The following is a 25,626-nucleotide window of genomic DNA, read 5'->3' on the forward strand; positions in this document are numbered from 1 at the left end:
AAAAGGCAAAAACTGAGAAAGCACAAGGTTGCAAGAACTATCCAGTAGTGTTTGCAGTGACCCAAATCATACACAAAGTACACAAACCCAGACAGCACTCAGCCAAGTGCCTAGAGCAGGCCACATATTATTGCTGATAAGAGCTTTGGTTGGTGACAGTTTCACCAAAAGGGCAAGAGGACAGCCAGACACCTTTCCACACTGATGGACATGGGGAGATACAGCATGGGGAGTGCTGTATGTGAACAGAACCATGAAGTGAAGCAGCAGGAGCACATGCCAAAGCTCTGGCTGAAAACAGCTAAGCATGGGGATATGATATATTATGAGGAAAACAGATGTATAGAAGCAAAAAGGCAGCTGCAATGGCCAGGTTCAGGAAGTAGGCAGTGAAAGGATTCCTCCTAATGCAGAAACCAAGAATCCAGATGATGGCCACATTCCCAAACAGCCTGCACAGGCAGATAAGCAATGTAATGCTATCAATGACAATTTCAGGGATGTGGTCTGCAAAGCCTCCAGTCCTGTTGTGTCCATCCCCCCGGGTTGCTCTCCACAGGAGATGGGGACACTGTAGTCAAATCAAGCAACATGTTGCTGGAATGTCAATCCATCTTCCTTGTCCTCTTATATTCACCTGGGAAAAGAGAGGAGATGAAGGGAATATTAGTGACATAGTGCCAGTACTGTGCTCCTCTGGTCATTCAGTCTTTCCCCAGCTTCATGGGCTACAACATCTGCAACCGAAAGAACATAAGTATGAGTGGAGTAGAGAAATCATCACTAGGCTGGGTGAAAAAAACATAAAAATAATAAAAAAAAAAAAGAGATCAAGAGAAATAGGAATAGAAAGGAAAACTCGAGTCTAAGAAGAAATAAGACAAAAGAGCTGAAAGAGGCGTATGGAAGGAGAAATAAAGACGTGCAGGAGACATTTGCCCCTTAAGGACTACCAAGGGCTTAAGAGCTATTTGAGTAGAAGGGAAAGACAGAGAAAGGAAGAGTCGAGTGCTTTAAGGATAGCAAAGAACACAAGCCCTGGCCTCCCTCTCACCAGGTATGCAGGGGATCCAAGCAAGGGCAGATTCCTTGCACAATTTTGATAGCCCAGAGCTGAAAACTTCAGTTGTTTCTGTCAGACTTGCACATGAAATTTTAAAAGGCTTCCATGCCAAAACCTTCCCAGATGTCATGTAGCCGCCAGGAACAAGGTAACTCCATGGTAAGGTTCCTCCAATGGTCCTTGCCCTGGGTCTGAAACCCGTGGAACCAGGGACCACAGCTCCTGTGTTTCTCACAGAGATGGGTGGCATCTGAGTATCCAGACATGTCAGGGCTTTGCCATCTCTTTTGAGAGCAGCAGAAGCCGCTTGCCAAAGAATCACAGTCACAAGATAGACATTGCAAACGAATCTGCTCATTGTTTCAAACATTTCCTATTTCGTATGTTGTTTGCAAACTGGCCATCATGTCTAGCATGAAGTAACATCTTGTTTGCTAATTCTCTTCTTTGCCCATCTGCTGTGTCCCTGAGATGTGTTTTGGTTCCTGTCTGTGTGCATATCTACCCATCACTGTTATGCAAAAACCCACTGAACTTCAAATCCTGCTGAGAACCCCAGGGAAATTAAATTAAACACAATCTGCTGCTCACTGACTGTCACTCCACTACTTGCAAGAACTAAATAGCCAGGATTAACAATCCAATATTTTGTGAAGGGTGGGAAGGAGAAATATATAATGTGCCACATCCAGTGATCCACTCTTCAAAGTACAACACAAACCACATAAGGTTTCCTTCTGTGATGTTCAGACAAGGTGGCTGCCACAGCAGGTAGCTGGTCTTTTCCACACCCCGTCCCATACATCTCATCCATGCTTTGAAGTTGCAGAGACGCAGCCTGAGTCATCAGAGGGGATTATTGCTCATTACTTTAGAAGTCCAATTTCTGTGGGGCAGAAGCCTTTTCTTGTCAGCAGTGCCATTCCTTTGCCCTACTTCAGACATCTAATTCAGGACCAAGGAGATCTGCCCCATTTCATGCTTTCTACTCTACAATATATTTAAACAAATAGGTCAGAAAAAATATAGTAGAAATCACTGTAAAAAATCCAAAGCAAGGGAAGGCAAATGTAGCCCAAGAGGAAGGAAAAGGGAAGAACTATTGGCTAGAACTGGAAGAAGAGAAAGGAAGAACAGTCACATCCGTGGCAAGAAACAGGGCTTTTCCTAAGCATTCAAGGGAGCCAAGATGGAAAAGCCTGGCAGTAAATCTTGATGTCTCTGTATCAATAATGCCAGTCACACTGAGAGAAGATCACATCAAAGTGCCCCAGGCTACAATCTTCCATACCTGCTGTAAGCGTTTTTGTGTTCACATCTGCCTGTTTCTCCACAGGCAGAAGGAAAGGATGGGAAGTAAGAGTTGTACTGAATGCTGATGTAACGTTGTCTGCTTCAAATGCAGCTTTTCTGTGACTTTAATAAAATGGAAGGTAAAAGATTCATGACCTTAGATACCACTGTCCTATTTTGACGTGATACCTGGGCCCTAGACCCCACTGAATTCTTTAAAAAATAGTATTTGCTTAAACAATAATGAAACTAAAACAAAGGACTTTCAATACCATAAGCTAGTTTGTTAGACCTGTTTTCATTACAACACCTCCAAATTTTGAAAGTTGTTCCAGCCACAGGCTGCTTTTGAGAGTTATTATAGCCTTCCTCATGGGTCACAAGCTTACAGCACTATCAGGAAAGGGGCCACACTATGCCACTTAGTCTTATTTTTAGAAGGAGGATGTGAGAGAGAATAAAATAAAAAGGGGATTAAGGAGGGAGTAGAAGAACTCATAAGCAGGGCAGTGAGAGCAAAGCCAAGTCTAACAGGCTTGGGATTTTGCAGAGATTGTTGTGGGGATAATTCCTCCTGACCTCTCTTTCTTAGCAAGTAGCACTGAAAAAGCGTGACCTTGTGGTGCAAGGTTGTGCTAGGCAGCAGTTTCCAAGAATGTGCCACTTTGCCCAGTTGGCACAGCTTTTCTCTTTCAGGACAGTCATTTCTCTCTTGCAATATATAGACTTGTGCAGGGCAGGGAGAATGCCACAACATTGAACGTCATTGGCAGAGCCATGCTGGGCTCCTAACTTCAGCTCCTTGGAAAAGTGCCTCCACCAGGTAGAGCGCATGCTGATTTCTCAACCTATTCCCCTCTTTATCACACCAAAATTTTAGCATTGACCTTGCATGTGCTTGGGAAAAGTTTCTGTCTGTGTCATTTCATTCTTCCTGTTTCACAGACCTTAAGCCTTCCTCTAAAAAATTGTGTGCAGCTGGCTGTATGAGATTTTTCTTCCTCTGAATTACTGAATTACTGAATGCCCAGACCCTTGGGAAAGGACCAAAAGAAAAGTTTGGAATCATTCATTACTATAGACAAATCCACATGCATCTCCATTTATTGTAATTATTCGGTTAAGTTCCTGAATTATTTCTAAATAATGTTTTAAATTGTTACTTGATGAAGACTGTCAGATCCATCCAGCTAAACAGTCACATATAAGGTTATGTTAGACTGGAAGAGCATAATCCCTGAACATAATTCCTTACATGTGAATTCTAGACACCCAAAAATAGCTAGAGTAAACAACAATGATTAGTTGAATTAGCATCCATCTCTGTACTTCACCTGATGGCAGCCACTTAGAGATCAAAATCTTTGATTCTTCATAAAACTGGTAGTGAATATACATTTAATTGGGCTTGCATCTTTATCAGTCTCTGCTAAATGAGAATCTTTTGAGTTTGTTCCTTTGTAATAAAGTCACAGTGGAAGGTGTATGCAAAAAAACAGTAGTACCTGTTTATCCTGACTGACAGGAAATGCATAGCAACAAAGTCACTTTTTCTGTGGAAGTGTTCCTGTCAGCCAGCTTCACTGGAAAATCACACAGTGGTGAGCGTATTGCTGAGCTGGGAACACAGGGACTCAAACACAGTAAAACTCCTCTTCAAGTGGCACAGTGGGCGTGAAATGTAATAATTTCCCAGTGTGCTGTTGTCTGTAAAGGCATCTTTTGGCATCAATTTTAATGTTTAACTTGAGTTTCTTCCACTTAGTGGAAAAATGGCAAGAAAGGGACAACATTAAGAAAAGTTTTTTAAGAAAGTTTCTCTCACTCCTAATTCTTGTGATGCTCTAGAAATAATCTCTATGGCATATCCACTGGTTAAGTTTTTAACAAATATGGTTAAACACATATTTGTGTTTTGTTTGGTGATTGTCACAGTTATTTATCCTATTTTGGATTTTACTGAACAACATAGCCTATTGACTCATAAATATCTCTTCTATGAGTCACCCTTTCTTTCCCAAGACCAGTGCGCAGCAAATGACTTAATCAGCTTATCCCTGTGAGATGCCATGGATTTACTTTCTATTCTGTTTATTTCTATATAACATTGACATAACATTCCTCATTTCTTCCAACACGCCTTTTCCTGATTACCCCATTTGTTAGCTTTTTCTCTAACCACACAACTGAGAGGCTGCTAGCAAATCCACGAAAGAAAAAAATAAGAGTTGGAGTCAGTCTTTTACCATCTCTCCAATATTTAGAGCCAGCTGGGCAAAATTCCAAACCACAGCAACGTATGTATGAACTGAATTTAATTAATTGAAATTCCTCCAACTGAAATTCACACTGAACTACTGGGAATGATTTCAGCAAAAACATACACACTGCAGTCTTCATCTCATTCAATTTATTTAACAGCAGAAAGATCTTATTATGACCTACCTAGAAATCAAAGAGAATTCATAAAACTGTAGGAAAATATAACAAACTTAGAAATAATTCTAACACAGTTGTAACAAAAGTGTATAACTTATAACAAAGGGCAATCCTTTCATCCAGAATTGTTTAAATAGCCTAAGTAAAAGTTAAGCATCTTACTAATGAACTTCGAAACGTCTAATTGATTAACCAAGCTGTCAAAGCTTGTAACCATTACCATTTCCAAATCTTTAGCCATATTTGCCCTAAATATTCTTTCAATTATAAGTCCTTTGGACTTACTAATTCCAAATTCTCCCTTTGTATGTTCCCAGCATCTTTGGTGGCAATTGCTGAAATGCGAAGGATGTCCCAGTAACACATTCCACACCTCCAAAGAAATGTTCCAGGCTGTCTGGGAGTTATTGCCCTGTTATAGGGTCTCAGTGGTTAAAGACAACAAATTAAATGGGAATATGCATTGCTAGCTCGAAACCACCACTACTGCAAGGTTTATCATTCAGTCCCTACAAACATCAATCCAAAAGTAGCTTTTTTAAATCTAAAGCAATGTTACTATTAGCTAAAATGTCCTCCTGCAAGACTAAAAGGCTATGTAATAAAGTTCATGTATAAATGTACTATGTAATAAAAGGCTTTATTAAAAGTAATGCAGCTGCATTGCAGCTCTATCTCCCTGTAGCTCCAAAAGCTTCTGTTAAATCAGATTTCCATGGGCCACAGGAAAAGCATTACACTATAGTTTCTTAATTCATCTTTTAATTCTCCTAGTGAGTGTGAATCAGTACTGATCTATGGATTGGTACTTCCCAGCTTCTGCAGTTACAGAGAATCACCAGATGAGTTTCAGCTGCTGTTGCTGTCTTTCCAGTAACTCAAATTTTTGCAGGCAGAAGAGCTATGCTTCTCTCTGATTCAGAAAGACCCATTCCATGAACTGCATAACAGCATCCCAACATCTCTAACTTTCCAGGCATTCTTCTCACGGAAACTTGTCCAAATACATTTTTGCTTTTATTTTGGCTTTCCCCAGGGTAACAGTCGTGCAGGTGCAACCAGAGCATGTTAATGTAAGCCTTCCGCCCTGAGAAGCCCTTAGCATTGGGCAGCAGCTCTGTTGAAGCAGCTGGGGAGTGGTGAACTGTGCTGTAACTAAGAGGCTGAGCAAATCCTAGTGTTTTCCAGTGGTTTTGTCTGCTTGTCTGAGCACTGTTTTGATCACATGATCCATTTGCTTCACCAGGAATATGTTTTTTTCCTTGTGTATTCAAAATACAGACTTTGCTCCTGATGCTCCCAGCTGTGCTGTCTAGACAGGCAGGCACTCTGCTGCCTTTGGCTTCCACAAGGGAAACCAAGAGCAGCGACCTAAGGGGACCTAAGGAGAAAGAAGTGTGTGAGGACCAACCTGGATAGAGAGGAGAGGGAAAGAGGGAGAAAGAGAAGTAAAAAGGCCCAGTCTATCCTGGGTAGGGGGAATAATCAAGGAGATAAGGGGGTGATAAGGGGGTGAGCAGGAGGGAGAGCAGGCTGTGTATTTCTTCTCAGAGGAGAGAATAGAAAGGAGTCCTTTCCTTATCTCCTCACAGATCGTGGGTTGAAAATGAAAGTTCAGAGGAACCGGGCTGGAACAGACAATTTCTCAGTGTCTCACAGATACTAAGGACTGGGACTACCCATGGGAGGGTCTTGAGAATAATATTCACATGGAATAACTAGTATTTTCTTGTTCAGTTCACAGCCCCATAACCCCATTCAGACGCTATCAACAGAGGTATAGCTTTTCCTTTCAGTGGATAGGCTAGCTGGCTGCCTCAGAATTTCTTTGCAATACACAGTGCTACAAGAACACTCCCCACTACTTCTGCCCTCCTCAGGCTAAAGGAGAACACTTGAAAAGGCCAAATTCCACATAACATGACATGCAATAAAAAGCATCTATCTGTGACTTGTAAACCAGTGATGAGAGTTTGCATGGCATATAGTTCACCCCAGACTGATTGATTCTTCTCCACACCAATGAATTTCTGCATCTTTTTGTTAGGAAAATTCTTGGAGGTTCACCTCTGCCCTCTGGAGGGCCTACATCTCTCCTCTGACTATAGAAGAAACATAAACTTTTGGATGGACAAAGAGAGACCCTCCTTGGTCTTCCACTGTGGATAAGTCAGTATTTCAAGGAAAAAATCCGGAATCCTAAAACCAGTGAAGTACTGGGAAAGTCCATGAAAAGCAAGAGTAAGAGAAAGCAGTGGACAGCAACATAGGGGAAGGTTAATAGAGCTGGGCTGAGAGGCTAAGAGATGAAGCTGGCACAGCTGCTAGAAGAAACCACAGTGTCTTCTGCCAGTAACCAAAAGCCAGCATGGAAATTTCAAAACAGGAAATGGGCTCAACAGATGCAGTAAGAAAGAAAATGCTGTCATGCAAGGGAGAAGGGCAAAACATAAGGGCAGCTTATTGTACAGGTCATCTTGAGAAGACTTGGTTGTACAGCATGCTTCAAAATTTGAAGAAAACAGGCACAAGATAGGCATGATGCTGGCACTGGCCTGTCTGAAATGCTAGACTTTTAATACAACACTCAGTGTATGGCCTCATGGAAAGGGAAAATACCTAATTTCACCCACTCCTACCCTTGCCCCATGAATTCCCCAGCACCAAGATGTGTGTAGTCCAGGATCTGGCCAGGGTCACTGGGTCACTTTTACTTCTCTAAATTTTAAGCCAGGTTGCAGCCTGTTGCTTATGTTTCCTCATTTGGGTTATCTTTGTGGCTACAGTTTCTCTCCCTCTTGGGTATATTAAGACTAGCAGGTCACCAGACAAATGTCCAGGAATAACTGCTCTAATGGAGCTCCCAGTCCATGGCACTGTGACTCCAATTTCCGCTGTGTTTCCCTCCAGCACCCACCCCTTTCCTCTCCAGCTGATGTGAGGGGCTGACTTCCTGGTAAAAAAAAAAAAAAAAAAAAAAAAAAAACCAAAAAAAAAAAAACATAACTGGGTTCTTGCAATAAGCCTCTGAAGATAAATAGCACTCTGTAGGAAAAGTAATAGGTATCATCAAGGAAAGCCACAGAATCCAGGCAGGGATGTTGAGGAAATATGTCTGAGGAGCAAAAACAATATGTGACAGCAATCCTGGGATGGATGAATACTATGCCAGACCTGCAGAGCCAGCTGGTTATGAAGCTTGGGTTGAGGTATTTTGGACTTTAGTAGTCACCTTCACTTGACCCTGTCGTCTAGATGTTTGTTACAGTCCTTGGAGAAAAACAGGTACTGCTAAGCCATGGTTCTTCTCTGCTTAGAGCAGATATCTGCAAGAGGAGGCAGGAGGAATGCAAGTCAGGTGTCCACTGGCACATATATAATAACAACTGAGATGTTGGCAGTGAAATTCCTCACCCTTGTTTGCTGTCCCAGAAGGGCATGAGGTCCTAGAAGGTCCTGTGTTACGGCTGCTAGCACTCTGGCTGTTTCAGACACCCTCAGGTATCTCAAACAGTGTGAGATGATTACTTTCAGAGAAGTAAATGTAGGCCTGAAAGTGGATAATTCTCTCTTGGGGATGCAGAGGGAGCTCAGCTGAAGGTGTTTGTACTGTTAGTATCCAAGCACAACACAGGCACATCCCACTGCTGACTGAAAATTGTATATTCTTGAAGTTCATTTGCAGGGAGGTAGGATGACGCTATTTCAGCAAAAGGCTGAAGACTTTCCTGTATATCTGAGAGGAGACTCAGGTTGTTTAAGGTCTATTCTCTTAAGATAAAAGTACTCATATGGAGGAAAAGTCTACATGTCAGCTGCAAAATCCTACCAACCAGTGTTAATGAGACATCTCTGCCCTTGCAAGCACAGATGTCTACACTTGTACAAGAGAAGAGCTCTGCTAATATCAGAGTGATAAGGAGGATCCTGAATGGCAGAGAAGTTGCCAGGTGCAATCCCACCCTCTATACATAATCAGGAAATCCATGATTGGTTCCAATCCAGACTTCCAAAGCTGCAGGAAGAATGGCAGCTCTATTTGGGGGGGTGGGGGGAGGTAAAGGTTGTTACCTGGGTGTGGGGCTATGTTTCTCCTACTCTTTCTCCTCCTCTGAGTTTCTATGCAAAGTTAAATACTTTGCAGTTTTTAATAAATGGCAAGGATCCTTCTGCATTTACACAAGAAAAAATTAAAAACCACTAAGCCAAGAGATAAAGGAAAAGTTCCCTGGAGCTGAGAGGATGTAACACTGTCAATTAAGATTTGGCATGAATTACATAAAACAAGAAGACTAGCTATTTTGTACAAAGGGTTCTTCCTTGAATTATAAGAGCACATTAAGTACTGTTACAGGTTATGATATGAACATTTCATTTTACTGTTTTTGTGAAGATTGCTAAAGAGATGTTACAGTACATGCCCTTTTCTACTACACTGTTTTCATGTCAAGAATTTTATGACAAGGAGTAGTTCCTTCTCCAAAGGAAGTGAACATGAGGATTGAACATGCTTCACAAACCTCATCTTTCTGCTAGAGCTACCCCATCTCCTGATAAATCACTGCTTCTATCGCCTGCAAGGAAGATACAAATAGTTGGGTTGGTAGTGCTGCTTCTTGTGAAATGAGTACAAGATGAAATGGGGGCCGGGGAGGGGTTTACCTATAACAAAAGAAAAACAAGCATTCTCCCCCATTCCAGAAAAAAAAATGAGAAAGAGAGAACAGAGAGGTTGACAATGCAGTAGAGATCCCTCTGTCTCTGGAGGGATGTATCTGTGATGGTGGAACTGAAAGACAAGATCTCTGAATGGAGCTTTGAGCGTGCAGAACAATTAATTCAGACTCATTAGGATCCTCTCTCTTGCAGACTTCATGGATTATGCAGGCACCAAAGTCAAGAAGAGATTTAAGGAAGGATGTAAAAAGAAAGCATAAAAAGGATATCTAAGTGTCCTGGAGGTGTTTCTTCAAAGAAGAGAGAGCATAAGCTCATTTGCTTTATGCTCTGACGTAGCAGGCAATGCAGGCTGGTGTTGAGAGTCGCACATGAGTCAATATGGGAATGACAGTCGGCAGGAAAGGGGCATGCTCTGAAACCCTTCAAAAATAAGTTACTTGATGTGAATGAGATAGACCAGGCAGAGGAGCCAAGGGGTGTGGGGTGACACACACAAACTCTGCTGTTTAGAGACTTCTCCAAGTAGAACAAGAGCTGCTTCAGGTGCTAGTGTGTAGGATTACTTACCTGAATGAAGTCAACAGAGCAAGGTTGCATGATCAAGGACAGAGAAAAGGCTTCAGCAGGAAAATAGATGCGATGACATAGCTTCATCCTACTTAATACAAGGATGAGGTTATTCTCATTTTATTATACATTTTTACATTTGAGCTGCTTTCCACAGCCTTTCTTACAGACATCAGAAAAAAAACAAGTGCATTCAGCTGAGTCACCTATCCTAAGACAGAGACCTGTCATAAGATGGAGAAGTCAAATAAATTTGAGACCTGCCCTTGGGCAGGCTCAAACCATGTAATTTTGTATGTCTAATAACTGGTTGTCCTTGTCCAAGCTCCTCATTTTATGTTCCATCTGAAATACTGAAGAAAAATAGGCACTTCTAAAGGTTCCTGTCTGTGTTAGATTCCACACAGAATAAACCACCTTCTATGAATCCTCTCTCCACTGACTCTAGACTGAGCCTCCCTGATAAACTTAAGGAGCATTTAAGGTTTTTAAAGGTAAGCTAGAGAAATCTCCCCTTTTATTTTAAAAAGATACTCTACGGAGAATCCCAAAACACCAAAGATTCAAATTAACCAGGTTTCCACTTCATGAGCATTTTATCAAATAAACTAAGAAAATTAACAAAAACAGAAAGGCAGAAAACAAGTTCATACCACATCCCCAATAACCTCTAGTAAGCTTTATTAAATCTTACTAGGAAAAAAAAAGTGACCATTTCTTCATGAACTCAGTGTACTAATTTGAAAAGACAGTGATGTTTTCAGTTGTCCCTCCCATATGCAGCAGGGAATTACCAGTCTCTCTGCTAGTTAATATATATTTATCTATATATCCCAGCTGAGTGGCTGAAGGGAGATGGATGTAATCATTTCTGAGTTGAAACTGGGGTTGAGGCTACAGGTCACATCCATTTCAGACAGCCTGTCCAGGTAATTGGTGGCTAGAGAATAGCCTGCATCCTTCCCTCTCCAGCAGATTGTTATTGTGAAACATTCCAGTACAAGTCAAGATGATTCAGAATGCTATATTTAGTCTTCCAATTAAAGAAAAAAAAATTAAGTCAGCACACAATAATCTCTCAAGATCAAACACATAAATTCTGAGAAATCAGATGTATGTGCATGTAACAATTTTGTAAGACATTTCATTTCTGGATGGTTAAGATATCTGAAGAATGGCTGGAAGGCTTCATTCATAAATTCTCTTGGCTTTGCAATACACAGTATTACATATGCACATATACATATGCCGGCTCCCAGATTGTCCCTGGTCCATCCCCACCTTAAGTTCAACATCCAGGAATGATGCACTAAAGATGTTTTTTCACTACTGACTCTGCAAATTGGAAGCCAGCCCCCCAACAAATTAGGGTGGTTGTGGTGACCATTGTGCTTTTGCTTGTCTTCAGGAATCCAGGATGTGGCTGACAAAATTAGGTTAGAAGAATAGAGGCTGCCAAATGTAGAGATGGACCATATGACCAGTTTTACAAGGGGACCAGTGGGGTAATCAAGGGTAAGATATGGAGTAAGATGGTAAGTCTGGCAAGGAAGGAGCATGATAACCATGCATGACCTGAGACATGTGAGGAATCACAGAACCTACCACACTTCACTAAGTCCAGAATGAAATGTTAGCAAGGAGACAGGCCAATGAAGGAAAGTGATGAGGATCTGAAGTCCCACAATCTACCCTTGAGATATCCATGGAGAGTGGGGAACCAGAGTACCATCCTGCATTTACTTTGTGCCACAGTTTCTCCTGAATTACCTCATAGGGTGGCTAAAAGGTCCATGGGTTTCAGGGACAGGGCAGGTGGCCTCCTTCTGTCCTCTCACCCATGGTGCCTTTATGCAGAAATAACACTAAGACACCTGTAGTGCTAGGCCACAAATACACAGAAGCAATTCCTCAACCACCTGATGAATCTGTCATCACCTTAGAGATCCTTAGGAGGATGACCAGACATGCCAGTGAAGAGCCATTCCTTGTAGCTTCTGACTGAGATGTAAGTAAAGGATTTGATGTTGCTTTTGATAGAGCTGGCAAGACAAATACATCAGTGAGTTAAATAAAAGTGGGTCACAGGCTGGAAAAAGTTCTGAGCAGTGACTGGAACAGTGAAGAAGAGGGAAAAGTACTTACCTGTAGAGCTTCCCAGCCAACAGCACTCAGAACAATGTCAGACCTCAGAGAACAAGATCATGTTGGAAAGGACCATGAGCAGAGCAAAAATGAGGAAATTGAGAACATACATGGGGATTAGAGACAGTCATCAGCTTTTTAGCATGTCAGAAACACATAGGAAGTGCATTAGTCCTGCAAAAGACCAGGAGAGAACCCAGAGCAAGGCATAGGCAGTGGCACCAGCTCCAAGGACGGGAGACAGACAAGCAGCTCTCATTGCTAGTGGAGCTACAGAGTCATGCTGTGTGACCGCAAAGAGCAGCTCAAATAACCTTTCGATGCCAGAAGTGTTACTGTCTTAAGAACACAAAAAGAATTGCACACCAGAAAAATGATGAGGAAATCAGCTTTGAAGGGGAGGAAGCCAGAGCTGGCAATAGCCATATTTAGGGTCCCAATGGTGAAAGAATTCCTTCTAACATGGCATCTATGAAACCACACAGTGATCCCATTTTCCACCAGTCCACATTGGCATATTAGCCATCTCTAGCAGAGCATGCATGAGAAATAGCCAAACAATATAGGCAAAGAGCAAGAGAAAAAAAGGGAAAAGGCAGATTGGGACATAACAACAGTTTGGACTGCGGAAGGGAGAAGTAAAAACCGTAAGAAAATATGGTCACAGCTTGGGGAGGGACTCTAAAAGGGCTCTTGTCTGTCCTTCCATCCTCCCCTGCCTGAAACGGCCTTCTGGTTAGTTATGCAAGACCACAGTCATGGCAAGAGCTGATTTGTAGGCCCTGTATCTGAGCAGGTAGGATCAGCAGGCAAAACTGAGCCTTGGGCTAGCATGGCACTGCAAGTATAGCCCTGTCTACCTTGTCACAGCTTCGTATTAAGGAATGTTATATTGCTGCTGTGAATTGAGCTGAAGCAAGAAATATTCTGCATCTGAGACTCTCCTGATAGTGTGGAGCAATGATCAAAGGATCCTGGAAAGACCAACCACAGCAATATGTCCCCAGCTTTGCATTTAACGTCTTTAAATTTCATGAACATGAAATAGCTAAATACACAGCTGATGAGAGAGGCCTGTTGTTCCCAACAACATTTCTTTGATTCAATTGATCTGTGTCTAACAAGATCTATATTTCCTGTCTAACACATTCTAGGTGACCCTGCTTGAGCAGGGAGGTTTGACTACATGATCTCCAGAGGTCCTTTCCAACCTTAATCATTCTGTGATTCTATCATATGCCTTGTACGCCTAATGGCAAGAACTCATATCACCTAAATTTACGCTCAAGTTGGAAAGGAATACAAACTCAGAGTGCAGATCATCTCCACATTCAAATAGTTCTATTCAAAGAGAATAGTTCCTTCTCAGGAAAGGAGAGTGTCCTTCTGCTCAGAAGAGCTGTCAGTCAGTGCTTCATTTTGTGCCTTATCTATGGAAGGAAGCAAGGGTCTGAATTTAATCTGGATACATAAATGGACATTTCATTTCAGCACTCAAAGGGCAGAGAGAAAAGTTCTAGCCTGGTAAGTCATGAGGAGATTTTATCCATGGTCTCCCAGCTCCATTTTTAGGAGATATGGGAAGAGCGATGCTCTCATGAAGCCCTCAGTGAATGGCCCCAGGATACTGCTTTCCCCCAGCATCCATCCCATGCTCTCCATCCCTCACTCTCTGCCCATCCTTTCTCATGCTAACTTAGAAAAATGACATGCTAGCGCTGTCTTGGCTCCCCTGGTCCCTCCCAGAGCCTCTGCCTTAGGCCTGTCACATCCTCAAATAGACCATCTCACTCCCAGCATGTGACAAGAGGCCTCATCTGCACACAGCCAGAGCTAGAGTAGCTCTTACAGATCCTGTTGTGGCCAACCAGCCAGGGGGATGGGAAGTCCTGCTGTGGGGATAAGTATGGACATACACAACTTGGGAGCAAGTGCCCAGACAGGGAAGGAAAAGCTGTGTCAGGCTTTCCCATCTGTCCTCCTCCCAAACCATCACTCAAACTGGCTAAGCCACCATCCATCCTTTTGCCTCTGTGTCCTCAGCCCTCACAGCTTCCTCTGTCACCAAGGACCTCTGTCCCCTGGACATGTCTTTGGTGCCCCCCCTCCCCAGGGATCCTGATTCTCCAGCGTGAGGAGCAGGCAAGAGGCTGCACAACTCAGCCCCCAGCATCTTGGAGTCACTAACTTGATTTTCTCTGATCACAGACAAAAGCCCAGATCACGCCACCCAGCCCAGCCTTCCTGGGGATGGAGCTGAACCACATGTACCTGCAGCCTGCACAGCCCATGCTAGCAGATGATGGAGATTACAAATGTGTGATAGATGTCTCTGATGTGTTCCTGGACAGTGCCACACTGCTCATCTGCCTGTGTGGGCCCCACGAGGAGATGATCTGGTAACTGGGACAGAAGTAGAGAAAACAAAGTGTATCTTTGTGCTTGATCATAATCAAGGAATGTTTGACCATTTCAGTATTTATCAGCCCAGCAACTAAGTCAATTTAAAGATGTTTCCATCTCCAAACAGAAGAAAACTTGCTTCTCTCAGTGAGGATGAGTGTATCTCCTGTAATTAATAGTCATCATGTTTAGTGGATAACTAACACGTGAATTCAATGTCTGAATATGTAATATAATACATATGTGTGTGTATACATGTATGCATGGAAATTTGTGTATTTATAAAATGTGATATTTGTAGTGCAACAAGAAGCTAAGGTGTAGAAATGCTTACCGTAGTAAATTGAATGTTAAAAGATATCTTGCCTTTAAGTGCAACACTGCAATTAGAAAGACTGCAGTTTTGAAAGCGTATTATAAGGAATGTTTTTAAAGGATTGTACATAAATTGATAGATAGGAAATAGCACATAGTCAAAAACAGAGGTTCTTGAATCGTGAAGATATACTGATAATCAAAATATTACATATGTGTGTAAGATGTAAAAGTTCCTTTATTATATAGGAGCTCCAGACAATTTTAGAAATGTACAGCAATAGTATAAGAAAAAAGGTATTGCAAGCAGCAGGGCCATACATGCTCAAAACCACGGGCTCCCACAGAGTACATAACCTCCATATTTCCTGTAGTAACCTCAGTCCCTCTGAGGTATGCACCAAGTACCAAGATTGCTCGGTTATCCAACTGATGGAAATTTCTGAATAGTTTGCTCAAAGAAATATCACCGAAGTGCAAATCAGCCTGCAAGATATATCTCCAAAGACCTTTGCCTGCAGCCACCAAGTGATTCTAACTTAATAAATAAGACTTAAACATCATTCATCCTCTTTCAACGTGTAACTCTGTATGTGGGATCCAACTCTGTGCACACACTATGTGCACACAGAGTCACAGAATCACAGAATGGTTAAGGTTGGAAGGGACCTCTGGAGATCATCTAGTCTAACCCCCCTGCTCAAGCAGGGTCACCTACAGCACGTTAGACAGGGTTGCATCCAGACAGGCTTTGAATATCTCCAGAGAAGGAGACTCCACAAACTCTCTGGGCAACCTGTACCAGTGCTCTGTCACTCTCACAGGGAAGAAAATCCTCACATTCAGGTGGAACTTCCTGTGGTTCAATTTCTGCCCATTGCCTCTTGTCCTGTCACATGGGAGAACTGAAAAGAGTTTAGCCCCATCCCCTTGATATCCCCCCTTAAGGTATTTGTAGACATTGATAAGACCCCTTCTCAGTCTTCTCTTCTCCAGGCTAAACAGGCCCAGCTCTTTCAGCCGTTCCTCAGAGGGCAGATGCTCCAGTCCTCTGATCATCTTCGTAGCACTACGCTGGACTCTCTCCAGTAGCCCCATGTCTCTCTCGTACTGGGGAGCCCAGAATTGGACACAGTACTCGAGATGAGGCCTCCCCAGGGCTGAGTAGAGGGGCAGGATCACCTCCCTCGACCTGCTGGCAACAGTCTTCCCAATGCACCCTAACACCTAATGCACCTTGTGTGGCCACAAGGGCACATTGCTGGCTCATGATCAACTTGTCATCCACCAGCACTCCCAGGTCCTTCTCTGCAGAGCTACTTTCCAGCAGGTCAGCCTCCAGCCTGTACTGGTACATGGAGTTATTTTTCCCTAGGTGCAGGACCTTGCATTTGCCCTTATTGGACCTCTGGAGGTTCCTCTCTGCCCAGCTCTCCAGCCTGCCCTGGTCTCTCTGAATGGCAGCACAGCCCTCAGGTGTGTCAGCCACTCCTCCCAGCTTGGTATCATCAGCAAAGTTGCTGAGGAGGCACTCTGTCCCTTCATCCACGTCACTGATGAATAAGTTGAATAGGATGGGACCCGGTACTGAGCCCTGGGGAACTCCACTAGCTACAGGCCTCCAGCTAGACTCTGTGCCACCGATGACAACTCTCTGAGCTTTGCCTTTCATCCAGTTCTCAGTCCACCTCACAGTCCACTCATCCAACCCACACTTCCTGAGCTGATCTGTGAGGATGTTATGGGAGACAGTGTCCAAAGCCTTGCTTGTCAGGGTACACAACATCCACTGTTCTCCCCTCATCTACCCAGCCAGTCATGCTATCATAGAAGGCTAACACATCATGGTTAATCTTCATTTTAATACATAAAGTGATTAATAATATGTAATTTTGTAACATAATCTACATTGAAGAAAGTGATTTTAATGATACAAAATCCTTGGAAATTACTCTGATGTTACAGAAATCATTGAAACAGGAATTATTTGCTGAGATAAATCTGATGCTTTTAGAGATAAATTTAACGCATTTACAAGAAATTTTAGAACACCCTAAGGCTACTGCAGCAACTAAACAGGTAGTCAGTCTGGCTACTAGTACAGAAATTAACAGTACATCACAATAACAAAGACATCACAAGCTGCTAATGTAATAGAAGAGGCAAGGCACTACTCATGATTTGGAATCCTTCATAATGTCTTTCTACAGTTACAGGCACTTTGAACCTAGATTTATAGCCCACAGTTGTCATTTTCATTATCATAGCAATGATGTTATTGGGGCCAATCATATTGGCTGTAAAATTAAGCCTTTAGCAAACAGAGTAGTGGTATATAGTGAAGTGAAAAGCTGCAGGCCACCTACATACCTGTCCAGGTAATCATGAGGTGAGGCCAGATAGGGGAGGGTGAATGCCTCCAAGAAGATCCGTTGCTCTGTCCTCATCCATAGGAGGGTTTGTAACATCTTTGCTGAACTCGGTACCAACTTGCCACGGTATATGGACAACTAGAAGGGTGGGATAGAGCAAAAATAACTGTTAGCATACCCAGGAATGAGGAGGAGGAAACTCCCACCACCAAAATCATACTCCTGGTAAAGAATGGGGACTGCTTACAGTTCATCCTAATAGCATGTTGGAGGGGTGACCATAACACCAGAGAAAGGGACAAATGTTAGAAAGCTGGTGGGTAATAACTGTAATTTTATTATTAAGGGGAATCATCAATACTTAATTTGGAATATGTATTAATGTAATTGTAACCTGAGACTGAAAATAATTGTTTGTTTTACTTCAATTATGCTGTTAAAATATCAATTAAACTAACAATAAATGCTAATCCTCAGCTCTGCTTTGAACCTATGTTCCCTTGTGTCCATTGGAGACTTTAATGATAATCTCCCCACTCTTTCCAGAAGGGGAGTTGCTTCTGAGAAGCACACAGACACTCTTCTGATATCTTGTTCCAGAAGTCTTTGTGCTAGAGGGCACAAAAGGGGCATTTAATATTTACTCTGAGGTATCAGATGCTGTGGGGCTGTAAAATCCTGCAAAGGACAGAAAGAAGAATGAAGAATCACAGAAACCTGTCAAGTAGGAGAGGAAAGAGAAGATTACACAAGCAAACAATTAGCAAGACAGTCACTGCAGCTAGTAGAAGGGCGATTTTGATCAGAAGTGCACTAGAAGTCATTTACTAAATTCTGCTTGCAGAATTTCTGGCAACAGCCACTTCCCTTCGTGGCAAAAAGATCACAATAAATAAAAACAAGGAAGCAGAGCTCTGACGTAGTCCATAGTTACAAAACTATTCTCTACTCCCTTGTAACCCACATTGTGATTCTGGAAAACTGGCATGTGCACTGTGAAGAAAACTTATGGGACAAGACAAGTAGAAGATCAAGAATAATAATATTGGGGATCTCCTGGCACCCTCCTGGGGAGTACATTCCTCCTCACGTATCTTTCCTGGAAGATGGAAATCAAGACATGGATTCAAAGGGAGTGTGAGCTGTGGAGGCACTACGGCTAATCTGCCCAAGCCTAGCTGGTAAGAAAGCCTTTCTCTGCTGATTCACCAAAATTAACAGTAAAGTGCCATGTTTTTCTCCATCCTTATCTCGCTTTTCTTTCCTCCAATAATTAAATCACTCCCATGCATTCCTGGCAACTTGCAGCACTCTTTCTTATGTTCTTTCATGCTGCCCTGCTTTTCACACTGCTCCGAGAATCAATCCATCTCACAAATATGTCCCTCCCATCCGCACAATACCTATAGCTTCTGTCCCCTGAGCATGTCTTCAATGCCTGCCAAGGGTCCTGATTCTCCAGCATGGGGAGCAGGCAAGAGGCTGCACAACTCAGCCCCCCGTCACTAACTTGATTTTCTCTGATCACAGACAAAAGCCCAGATCACGCCACCCAGCCCAGCCTTCCTGGGGATGGAGCCGAACCACACGTACCTGCAGCCTGCGCAGCCCACACTAGCAGATGATGGAGATTACAAATGTGTGATAGATGTCTCTGATGTGGCCCTGGATGGTGCCACGCTGCTCATCTGCCCATGCGGGCTGGTGGGGAATGGGGCCGTCCTCTGGCTCCTTGGCTTCCGCATCCGCAGGAATCCCATTACCGTCTACATCCTCAACCTGGCCTTTGCAGACTTCACCTTCCTCCTCTTCATGCTCACCTCAGCCCTGTTATACATCATGGAGAACGTCTCCTGCTCCACTTTAGAGTTCTTGAACTACCTGAGGCCACTTTTCCTGTTGTCTCTCTTTGCCTACAACACAGGCTTATATCTCCTGACAGCCATCAGCGTTGAGAGGTGTGTCTCTGTCCTTTGTAGAAACAGCTACCACTGCCACCGTCCCGAGCACTTGTCAACCACTGTATGTGCCCTGCTCTGGGCTCTCTCTGTCTCTGTAATTGCTGTAGTGACTTCTCTCTGCATGTCTCACCAACCTGAACACTGCCAACTGGCTCTCATCTCTATGTATGTCCTCAATTTCTTCATCTTTGCTCCACCCATGGTCCTCTTCAGCACAATCCTGTTCATTAAGGTCCGATGTGGCCCCCGGCGCCATCACCCTGGGAAGCTCTATGTCGTTATCTTCTTCACAGTCCTCTTCTTCCTTCTCTTTGCTCTTCCCCTCAGCATCTGGAACTTCCTACAGCAGTTTAACTATGTCACTGGGCAGTCCCAGATTGTTTTCTTGCTAGTCTGTATCAACAGCAGCATCAACCCGTTTATCTACTTCCTGGTGGGGAGCTACAAGAGGCATTGCTCCTTCCAGATAGTCACCTTGAAGGTCGCCTTCCAGACGGTCTTTGAGGAGTTGGGAGATCACACAGCATGCGATGAGGATACTACAATGGACACACTACCCCCAGTCTGTTAGTCTTTCCACTGTTCAGCTTCATGGTTCTGGACAAAGGATGAGGGTTTCTTAAGTAACTGGATTAAATAAATTTTGTCTGTATTAATTTTCCTAAAGGCACCACCAGCATTGTAATTCTGTTCCCTAGAGGAAACCAGGGCTGATCTCTGTAGAAGGTCGATGTGGGGAAAGAAGCTCTATGGGAAGAAAGTGTGTTGGTGCACAGCTTTTCTGCATCCCCATCAGCCCACATCAGTTCCAAAAGTTCCCCCCCTTAACAGAAACATACCACAGAGGATTATGTTCCCATTTCACACAGTCAACAGCTTCTGCTGACTGGGGTGGACATTGCAATTGGGAAACTCTGCCCCATATTCAGACTAGGGGTAAAACATAGTCAATGTCCTAAGCTCTACTCCTCTGTCTCACCTCCAACACCACACTTCTGCTCCCCTCCTATTTCTAAAAATGCTGACTATGGAGGTTGGAGGGGTCATCATTCCCCACACAACACTCTGCCAGTACCCCTCAGCCCTCTCCTCACATGGATACTCCTTTTTGTGTCTCGGTGCTGCTTGATACCAATAAACAGCATTGTGTACCCTTGAACTGCCTTCAATTTGTGTCCAAACACTTTTTGGATATCTGGAGCTCTTTCTGGGTTATGCTTTGAGGTTCAGGGTCCTGGTGGAGGGTAGGAGAAATATATACAATGCTTTCATTCTCTATAGCAAAAATATACTAACTCCCCTCAGATGTAACTGCCCTGCTTCACACTGAATTTGGGGAGGCAGGATAGGGGCTAGAGTTAGACAATGCCTCCTGACTGTTTTCCTAGTTTCACAGGAAATATCCCCCCACACACATAGTTTTTCTTTTTTAAAAATTTTTACTAGGTGAGTCCAAGGGTAATGGCTTGTCTTCTGAAATTCTCCCTTGATCCTGGTAAGCTAGAGTATTTCTTTTTCTTCCCTTATGGAGGGGGGGCGGGGAGAGCAAGCAAGGGAAGGAAGAGGGGAGTGGCAAGTGGAAGAGAGCCAAAGTCTGCTAGCGACCCTTTCGAAACAAAGAGTGTTCTGGTTTCCCTTGACCCTGCCAGTAAAGTCAGCTGTGAAAATCACTGCATTTCCTGAGGTGAGCCATGGTACATGACAAAGTTATGAGTCCTCACAAGCTGTGTATAAAACGTGTCAGGCCTCTTTCAGTCCTCACTGAGGAAGAAATGCTCTTCTCAAGAGCAGAGCAGCTTTCCTGGCCAGATCTTTACAGCAGCAAAAGAAGCATGAGTCCATGGCCACAGGCCTGGCCAGGACCCTCTAGGAACATGGTGCAACGTTTTATTGTCACTATGGCCTCCATCTGATATGACTCATGCCCCTAGGTCATTGTCAAGGTCTAAGCGGGTAGAAAAGTCTCCTGTTATAGGGAGAGCCATAGATGACCAGGGTTAATTCACCAAGGAGAGTTTTCTAAAATGATGTGGGAGGAGTCTGAGAATGGCCATCCTGCCAGACATGTAAGTCATTTAAGAGCATAAAATTAGGTACAGACCTCAGAAACCCTGGGAACATTTTAGAGGAGAAAGCCATAAAGCAAACATCACACTCCCTGCAGACCCCTCAGATGGGCTGCAGAGAGACTCCTTGTGCAATACCAACTCTGTTACCCGCCTGTCTCTACTAGGAGGAGTTGTCTATACCTCTGCCTTGGAAAACTGAACTGGGGCCCCATTTGGCCCCTAAAAATGCAGAGGAGATGCTTAGAAGTGTAAGTAGAGAGTGGATATCCTTTTTCATACTGGAGCCTGATGGGGGAGGACACTGTGACAGGAAAAGCAGATCACTGAGGAGTCATCTCCCATGCTCTGAGTGAGTGCTCTGCAGGCAAGAGGGACGTCTATCAAATGGAGGAAGATCCTGTGGCATTGCTCACCAGCTGGATACTTCATATTACTGAACTACAGGCCAGCACAGTAGCAATTTCAGCACCCTTTCCAGGACAGCTGATAGAAACTGAGCTCCTCCAAGAGATTCTGGTCTCTGCTGGGATCCAGAGGTGCCTCTAGAAGGTTGCAGTAAAGTTGGGTGGATTGAATTGGGGCCCACAGGGCAGGCACAGACTTACCTTCAACCCTGCCCAGGACAGCTGGCATGAGGAGCAGATAGCACAGGTGTCATTCAGGGGCTTCTGGAGCTGGGCAGGGGAGTAGAAATATATTGCCCACAGCAGAGGTGGGTCAGAGGGCCTCAGGACCAAGCACCATCATGCCATGACTTGGTTTCCTCCACTGCCATTTAGGGGGCAGAAGGGAGAGACCTTGCCCCTCCTCGATCTGCCGAACAAATACTCCAGAGCTGCTCTGCTTACTCTCCTCATTTCCTGTCCCTCCATTCAGGACTGGCAACTCATCAGGTCCCACTGAGTGCCAGCTCCACTACACTTTGCATCTCCACCACCCTCCTTGAAAGCTCCACCACATCCTACCCCCTACACTCCCCATGGAGTCCTGCACCCCACACCATGACCTTCCTTGAGTGTCTCACCACATCCTGCACCACACTACCACCACCTTCCATGAGAGCCTTTGAAGTCCTGGTGCCACCCTGTGGCCTGCTCACCCCAAGCTGCTGCATAGGGGTTTTCCAAGGGAGCCATTTCTTCCCGACTGGGGAAACCCCCACACCAGCTAGCAGATGAGCCACCCACCACCCACCTCGGGTCCCCCAGGTGCTGTCTCCTTCCACTGGGTTCCCTTGATAGGTCAGTGTTGGTGGGGACAAGCAGCCTCTGTCCTGCTCTCCACAGCAGTTGCTTTCCCCATGCCACAATTCAATGTACCGAACAGGATGCTAAGGAGACAGTCTGGCTGACCCAGGGTGTCCCACAGCCCTCTTCATCAGTGCCTCTCCTCAGAGTGGATAGGTAAGGGAACATGGGGATGTGGGCCTGTTGTGGGCCCTGGGCAAACCAGGCACAGGATTGCCTTGCCCCAGCAAAATGTGGCTTCTGAACAAAGTGACAGGAGGATTTAGGCTATACCTACACCCTGGCCTGGTGCCCCTCAGCCTGCTGCACTCTGGTTACAGGTGACATTCCTGGAGATGCTTCAGGTGGTTCTCATTCCACAGTTTTGAGGATGAGGCTGGATGGATCCCTGACTGCACATGGAACCCCTAATGAACCTCCAGTACCTAGTGAGCATTTGGACACAAATAAAAGGCAGATCAGGGAAGCACAACACTGTTTATTGATGTCAAGCAGCAGTGAGATACAGGAGATGGGTATTTGGGTGAGGGGAGGGCTGTGGGCATCAATAGAGCACTGCAAGCAGCTCCCCTGCCCTACCAGTGTTTCTGGAAGCAGGAGGGAGAGCAGAGCATGGGAAACCCTGGGCGGGGTTTGGAGATGAGATGGGGAGAAGGGTTTAGGACATTGAATGCATTTTATCCCTACTCTGAACATGGGTCTGGGATTTCTAATTATTTTTGGGAAGCAGAAGTGGAGCTATTTGACAGCATGCAGGACAGGGAGTTCTAGGGCACATCTGTGTTCATAGGAACAGTGCCTGTGGAGCTGGTCTGGGACAATGGGGCCATGCCAGAGCATTGCAAAGAGCCCCTCCACCACCAAATCCCCAAACACTCCTCTCTCAAGAGACTACCCAGAGTAACAAATGCACACCTCAGAAGAGCTTCATTGAAATCTCTGATTTCTTGTTCTTACACTGGAGGGCAGCAAAACCCTTTGTATTCCTCCCTTCTTTCTTCGGAGCTGAGTTGCCAGAGGGAAGCAGCAGAGTCCCAACAGAACACGCCCCGTGGAGAGCTAGGTTTCTTGTGCAGAAGATTGTGAGAGCAAACAGAAGAAAACAGCTACTAGAAGAAGGGCAGGCATTACTGCCAGTCCAGACCTGGGATAAGGAGGCCTCCTGCCACTCCAGCTGCAGGAAGGTGAGCTGTGCTTGCTGGCATCACAGGAATTGGCCACAATGACACATTGCCAACGGAGCATGAAACAGGCATAGGTAGCACAGCCAGCGTGGCCACAGTAGTCTCTTAGCTGGAGATGGTGGTAACCACCGTTTCCTCAAAGACCGTCTGGAAGGCGACCTTCAAAGAGACCAAGGAGCAATGCCTCTTGTAGCTCCCCACCAGGAAGTAGATAAACGGGTTGATGCTGCTGTTGATACAGACCAGCAAGAAAACAATCTGGGACTGCCCAGTGACATAGTTAAACTGCTGTAGGAAGTTCCAGATGCTGAGGGGAAGAGCAAAGAGAAGGAAGAAGAGGACTGTGAAGAAGATAACGACATAGAGCTTCCCAGGGTGATGGCGCCGGGGGCCACATCGGACCTTAATGAACAGGATTGTGCTGAAGAGGACCATGGGTGGAGCAAAGATGAAGAAATTGAGGACATACATAGAGATGAGAGCCAGTTGGCAGTGTTCAGGTTGGTGAGACATGCAGAGAGAAGTCACTACAGCAATTACAGAGACAGAGAGAGCCCAGAGCAGGGCACATACAGTGGTTGACAAGTGCTCGGGACGGCGGCAACGATACCAGAGTGGGCACAGGATGGACACACACCTCTCAACGCTGATGGCTGTCAGGAGATATAAGCCCATGTTGTAGGCAAAGAGAGACAACAGGAAAAGTGGCCTCAGGTAGTTCAAGAACTCTAAAGTGGAGCAGGAGACGTTCTCCATGATGTATAACAGGGCTGAGGTGAGCATGAAGAGGAGGAAGGTGAAGTCTGCAAAGGCCAGGTTGAGGATGTAGACGGTAATGGGATTCCTGCGGATGCGGAAGCCAAGGAGCCAGAGGACGGCCCCATTCCCCACCAGCCCGCATGGGCAGATGAGTAGCGTGGCACCATCCAGGGCCACATCAGAGACGTCTATCACACATTTGTAATCTCCATCATCTGCTAGTGTGGGCTGTGCAGGCTGCAGGTACGTGTGGTTCGGCTCCATCCCCAGGAAGGCTGGGCTGGGTGGCGTGATCTGGGCTTTTGTCTGTGATCAGAGAAAATCAAGTTAGTGACGGGGGGCTGAGTTGTGCAGCCTCTTGCCTGCTCCCCATGCTGGAGAATCAGGACCCTTGGCAGGCATCGAAGATATGCTCAGGGGACAGAGGTCCTTGGTGACAGGGGAAGCTGTGAGGGCTGAGGACGCTGAGGCAAAAGGATGGGAGGGAAGGTTACCAGCTGGAGAGGCTGCTTCACCACTGGTGGTCAGGGATGTGAATGTTTAAGAGAGACTGGATTGGCTCTAAGATGTTTAGAGGAAGGGTGTCTGTGGGAATGGGTGAGAGGGGCTGAGGGCTGGAGGCTGGAGGAAAGTCAGAAGAGAAAGGGAGAAAGACTAATGCAGCTCATTATAGTTTGAGCTACAGTCTTGCAGTCCCCTACCTTTCCAGATAGCAAGCTGGAGCTGATCTTCTCCCACATCTAAGCAGGGCACGCTCCCTCCCTTTGGGTCTTCTTGCTCAGTCTTCTTGGATAAGGAGAAATCAGGTCTCTGAGTCCTCAGAAGACCTAAGTAGATGATTGCTTCCTGTGTCCTTCCAAATAATGCTGCTAAGTGGGTGTTTCTGCAAGATCACAGGTCAGGTGGTAAGAGAGCACTGGGTAGTGTCAGAGATACTGGCTACATCACTGAGCCTCTTCTCTCATTGAATTTCTGTTTTTCTTGCTGGAAAGGAAATGTTTTGTCCAGGAGAATACCCCAGAGGACAAATATTGCATCAGTTACATCTCTCTGTGAAAGAATCTTGATGCGTTTACAATTCAACCTGATATCTCATTAGACTGATAATTGCCACCTTCCTAATTGTTTT

The 25,626-nt window shown here is 44.8% G+C and overlaps 2 protein-coding genes and 1 long non-coding RNA gene across 4 annotated transcripts; 1 reads left to right on the forward strand and 2 right to left on the reverse strand.

The window, feature by feature from the left end:
* Nucleotides 1–19,317, reverse strand: LOC134141328 (uncharacterized). Of its 2 annotated transcripts, none has more exons than XR_009958592.1 (4): nt 18,871–19,317; nt 17,276–17,415; nt 10,043–10,130; nt 1–637 (listed from the first exon to the last, which is right to left on the reverse strand). It is a non-coding gene; the product is annotated as an uncharacterized LOC134141328 (long non-coding RNA). The 2 variants fall into 2 exon arrangements; XR_009958591.1 differs by lacking the exon at nt 1–637 and adding an exon at nt 7,828–8,121.
* On the forward strand, nt 18,243–20,397 carry LOC134141327 (mas-related G-protein coupled receptor member H-like). Its single transcript, XM_062577468.1, has 2 exons — nt 18,243–18,458; nt 18,808–20,397. The coding sequence occupies exon 2, from the start codon at nt 18,850–18,852 to the stop codon at nt 19,807–19,809; it is 960 nt and encodes a 319-aa protein (XP_062433452.1). The 5' UTR covers nt 18,243–18,458; nt 18,808–18,849; the 3' UTR covers nt 19,810–20,397.
* Nucleotides 20,398–23,843: 3,446 nt separating this feature from the next.
* LOC134141153 (mas-related G-protein coupled receptor member H-like) lies at nt 23,844–24,799 on the reverse strand. Its single transcript, XM_062577148.1, has one exon. It carries the CDS (start codon nt 24,759–24,761, stop codon nt 23,844–23,846), a length of 918 nt encoding a protein of 305 aa, XP_062433132.1. The 5' UTR covers nt 24,762–24,799.
* Nucleotides 24,800–25,626: the final 827 nt, after the last annotated feature.

Source organism: Rhea pennata, chromosome 5 (genome assembly GCF_028389875.1).
Source record: "Rhea pennata isolate bPtePen1 chromosome 5, bPtePen1.pri, whole genome shotgun sequence".
NCBI classification, from domain to species: Eukaryota; Metazoa; Chordata; class Aves; order Rheiformes; family Rheidae; genus Rhea; species Rhea pennata.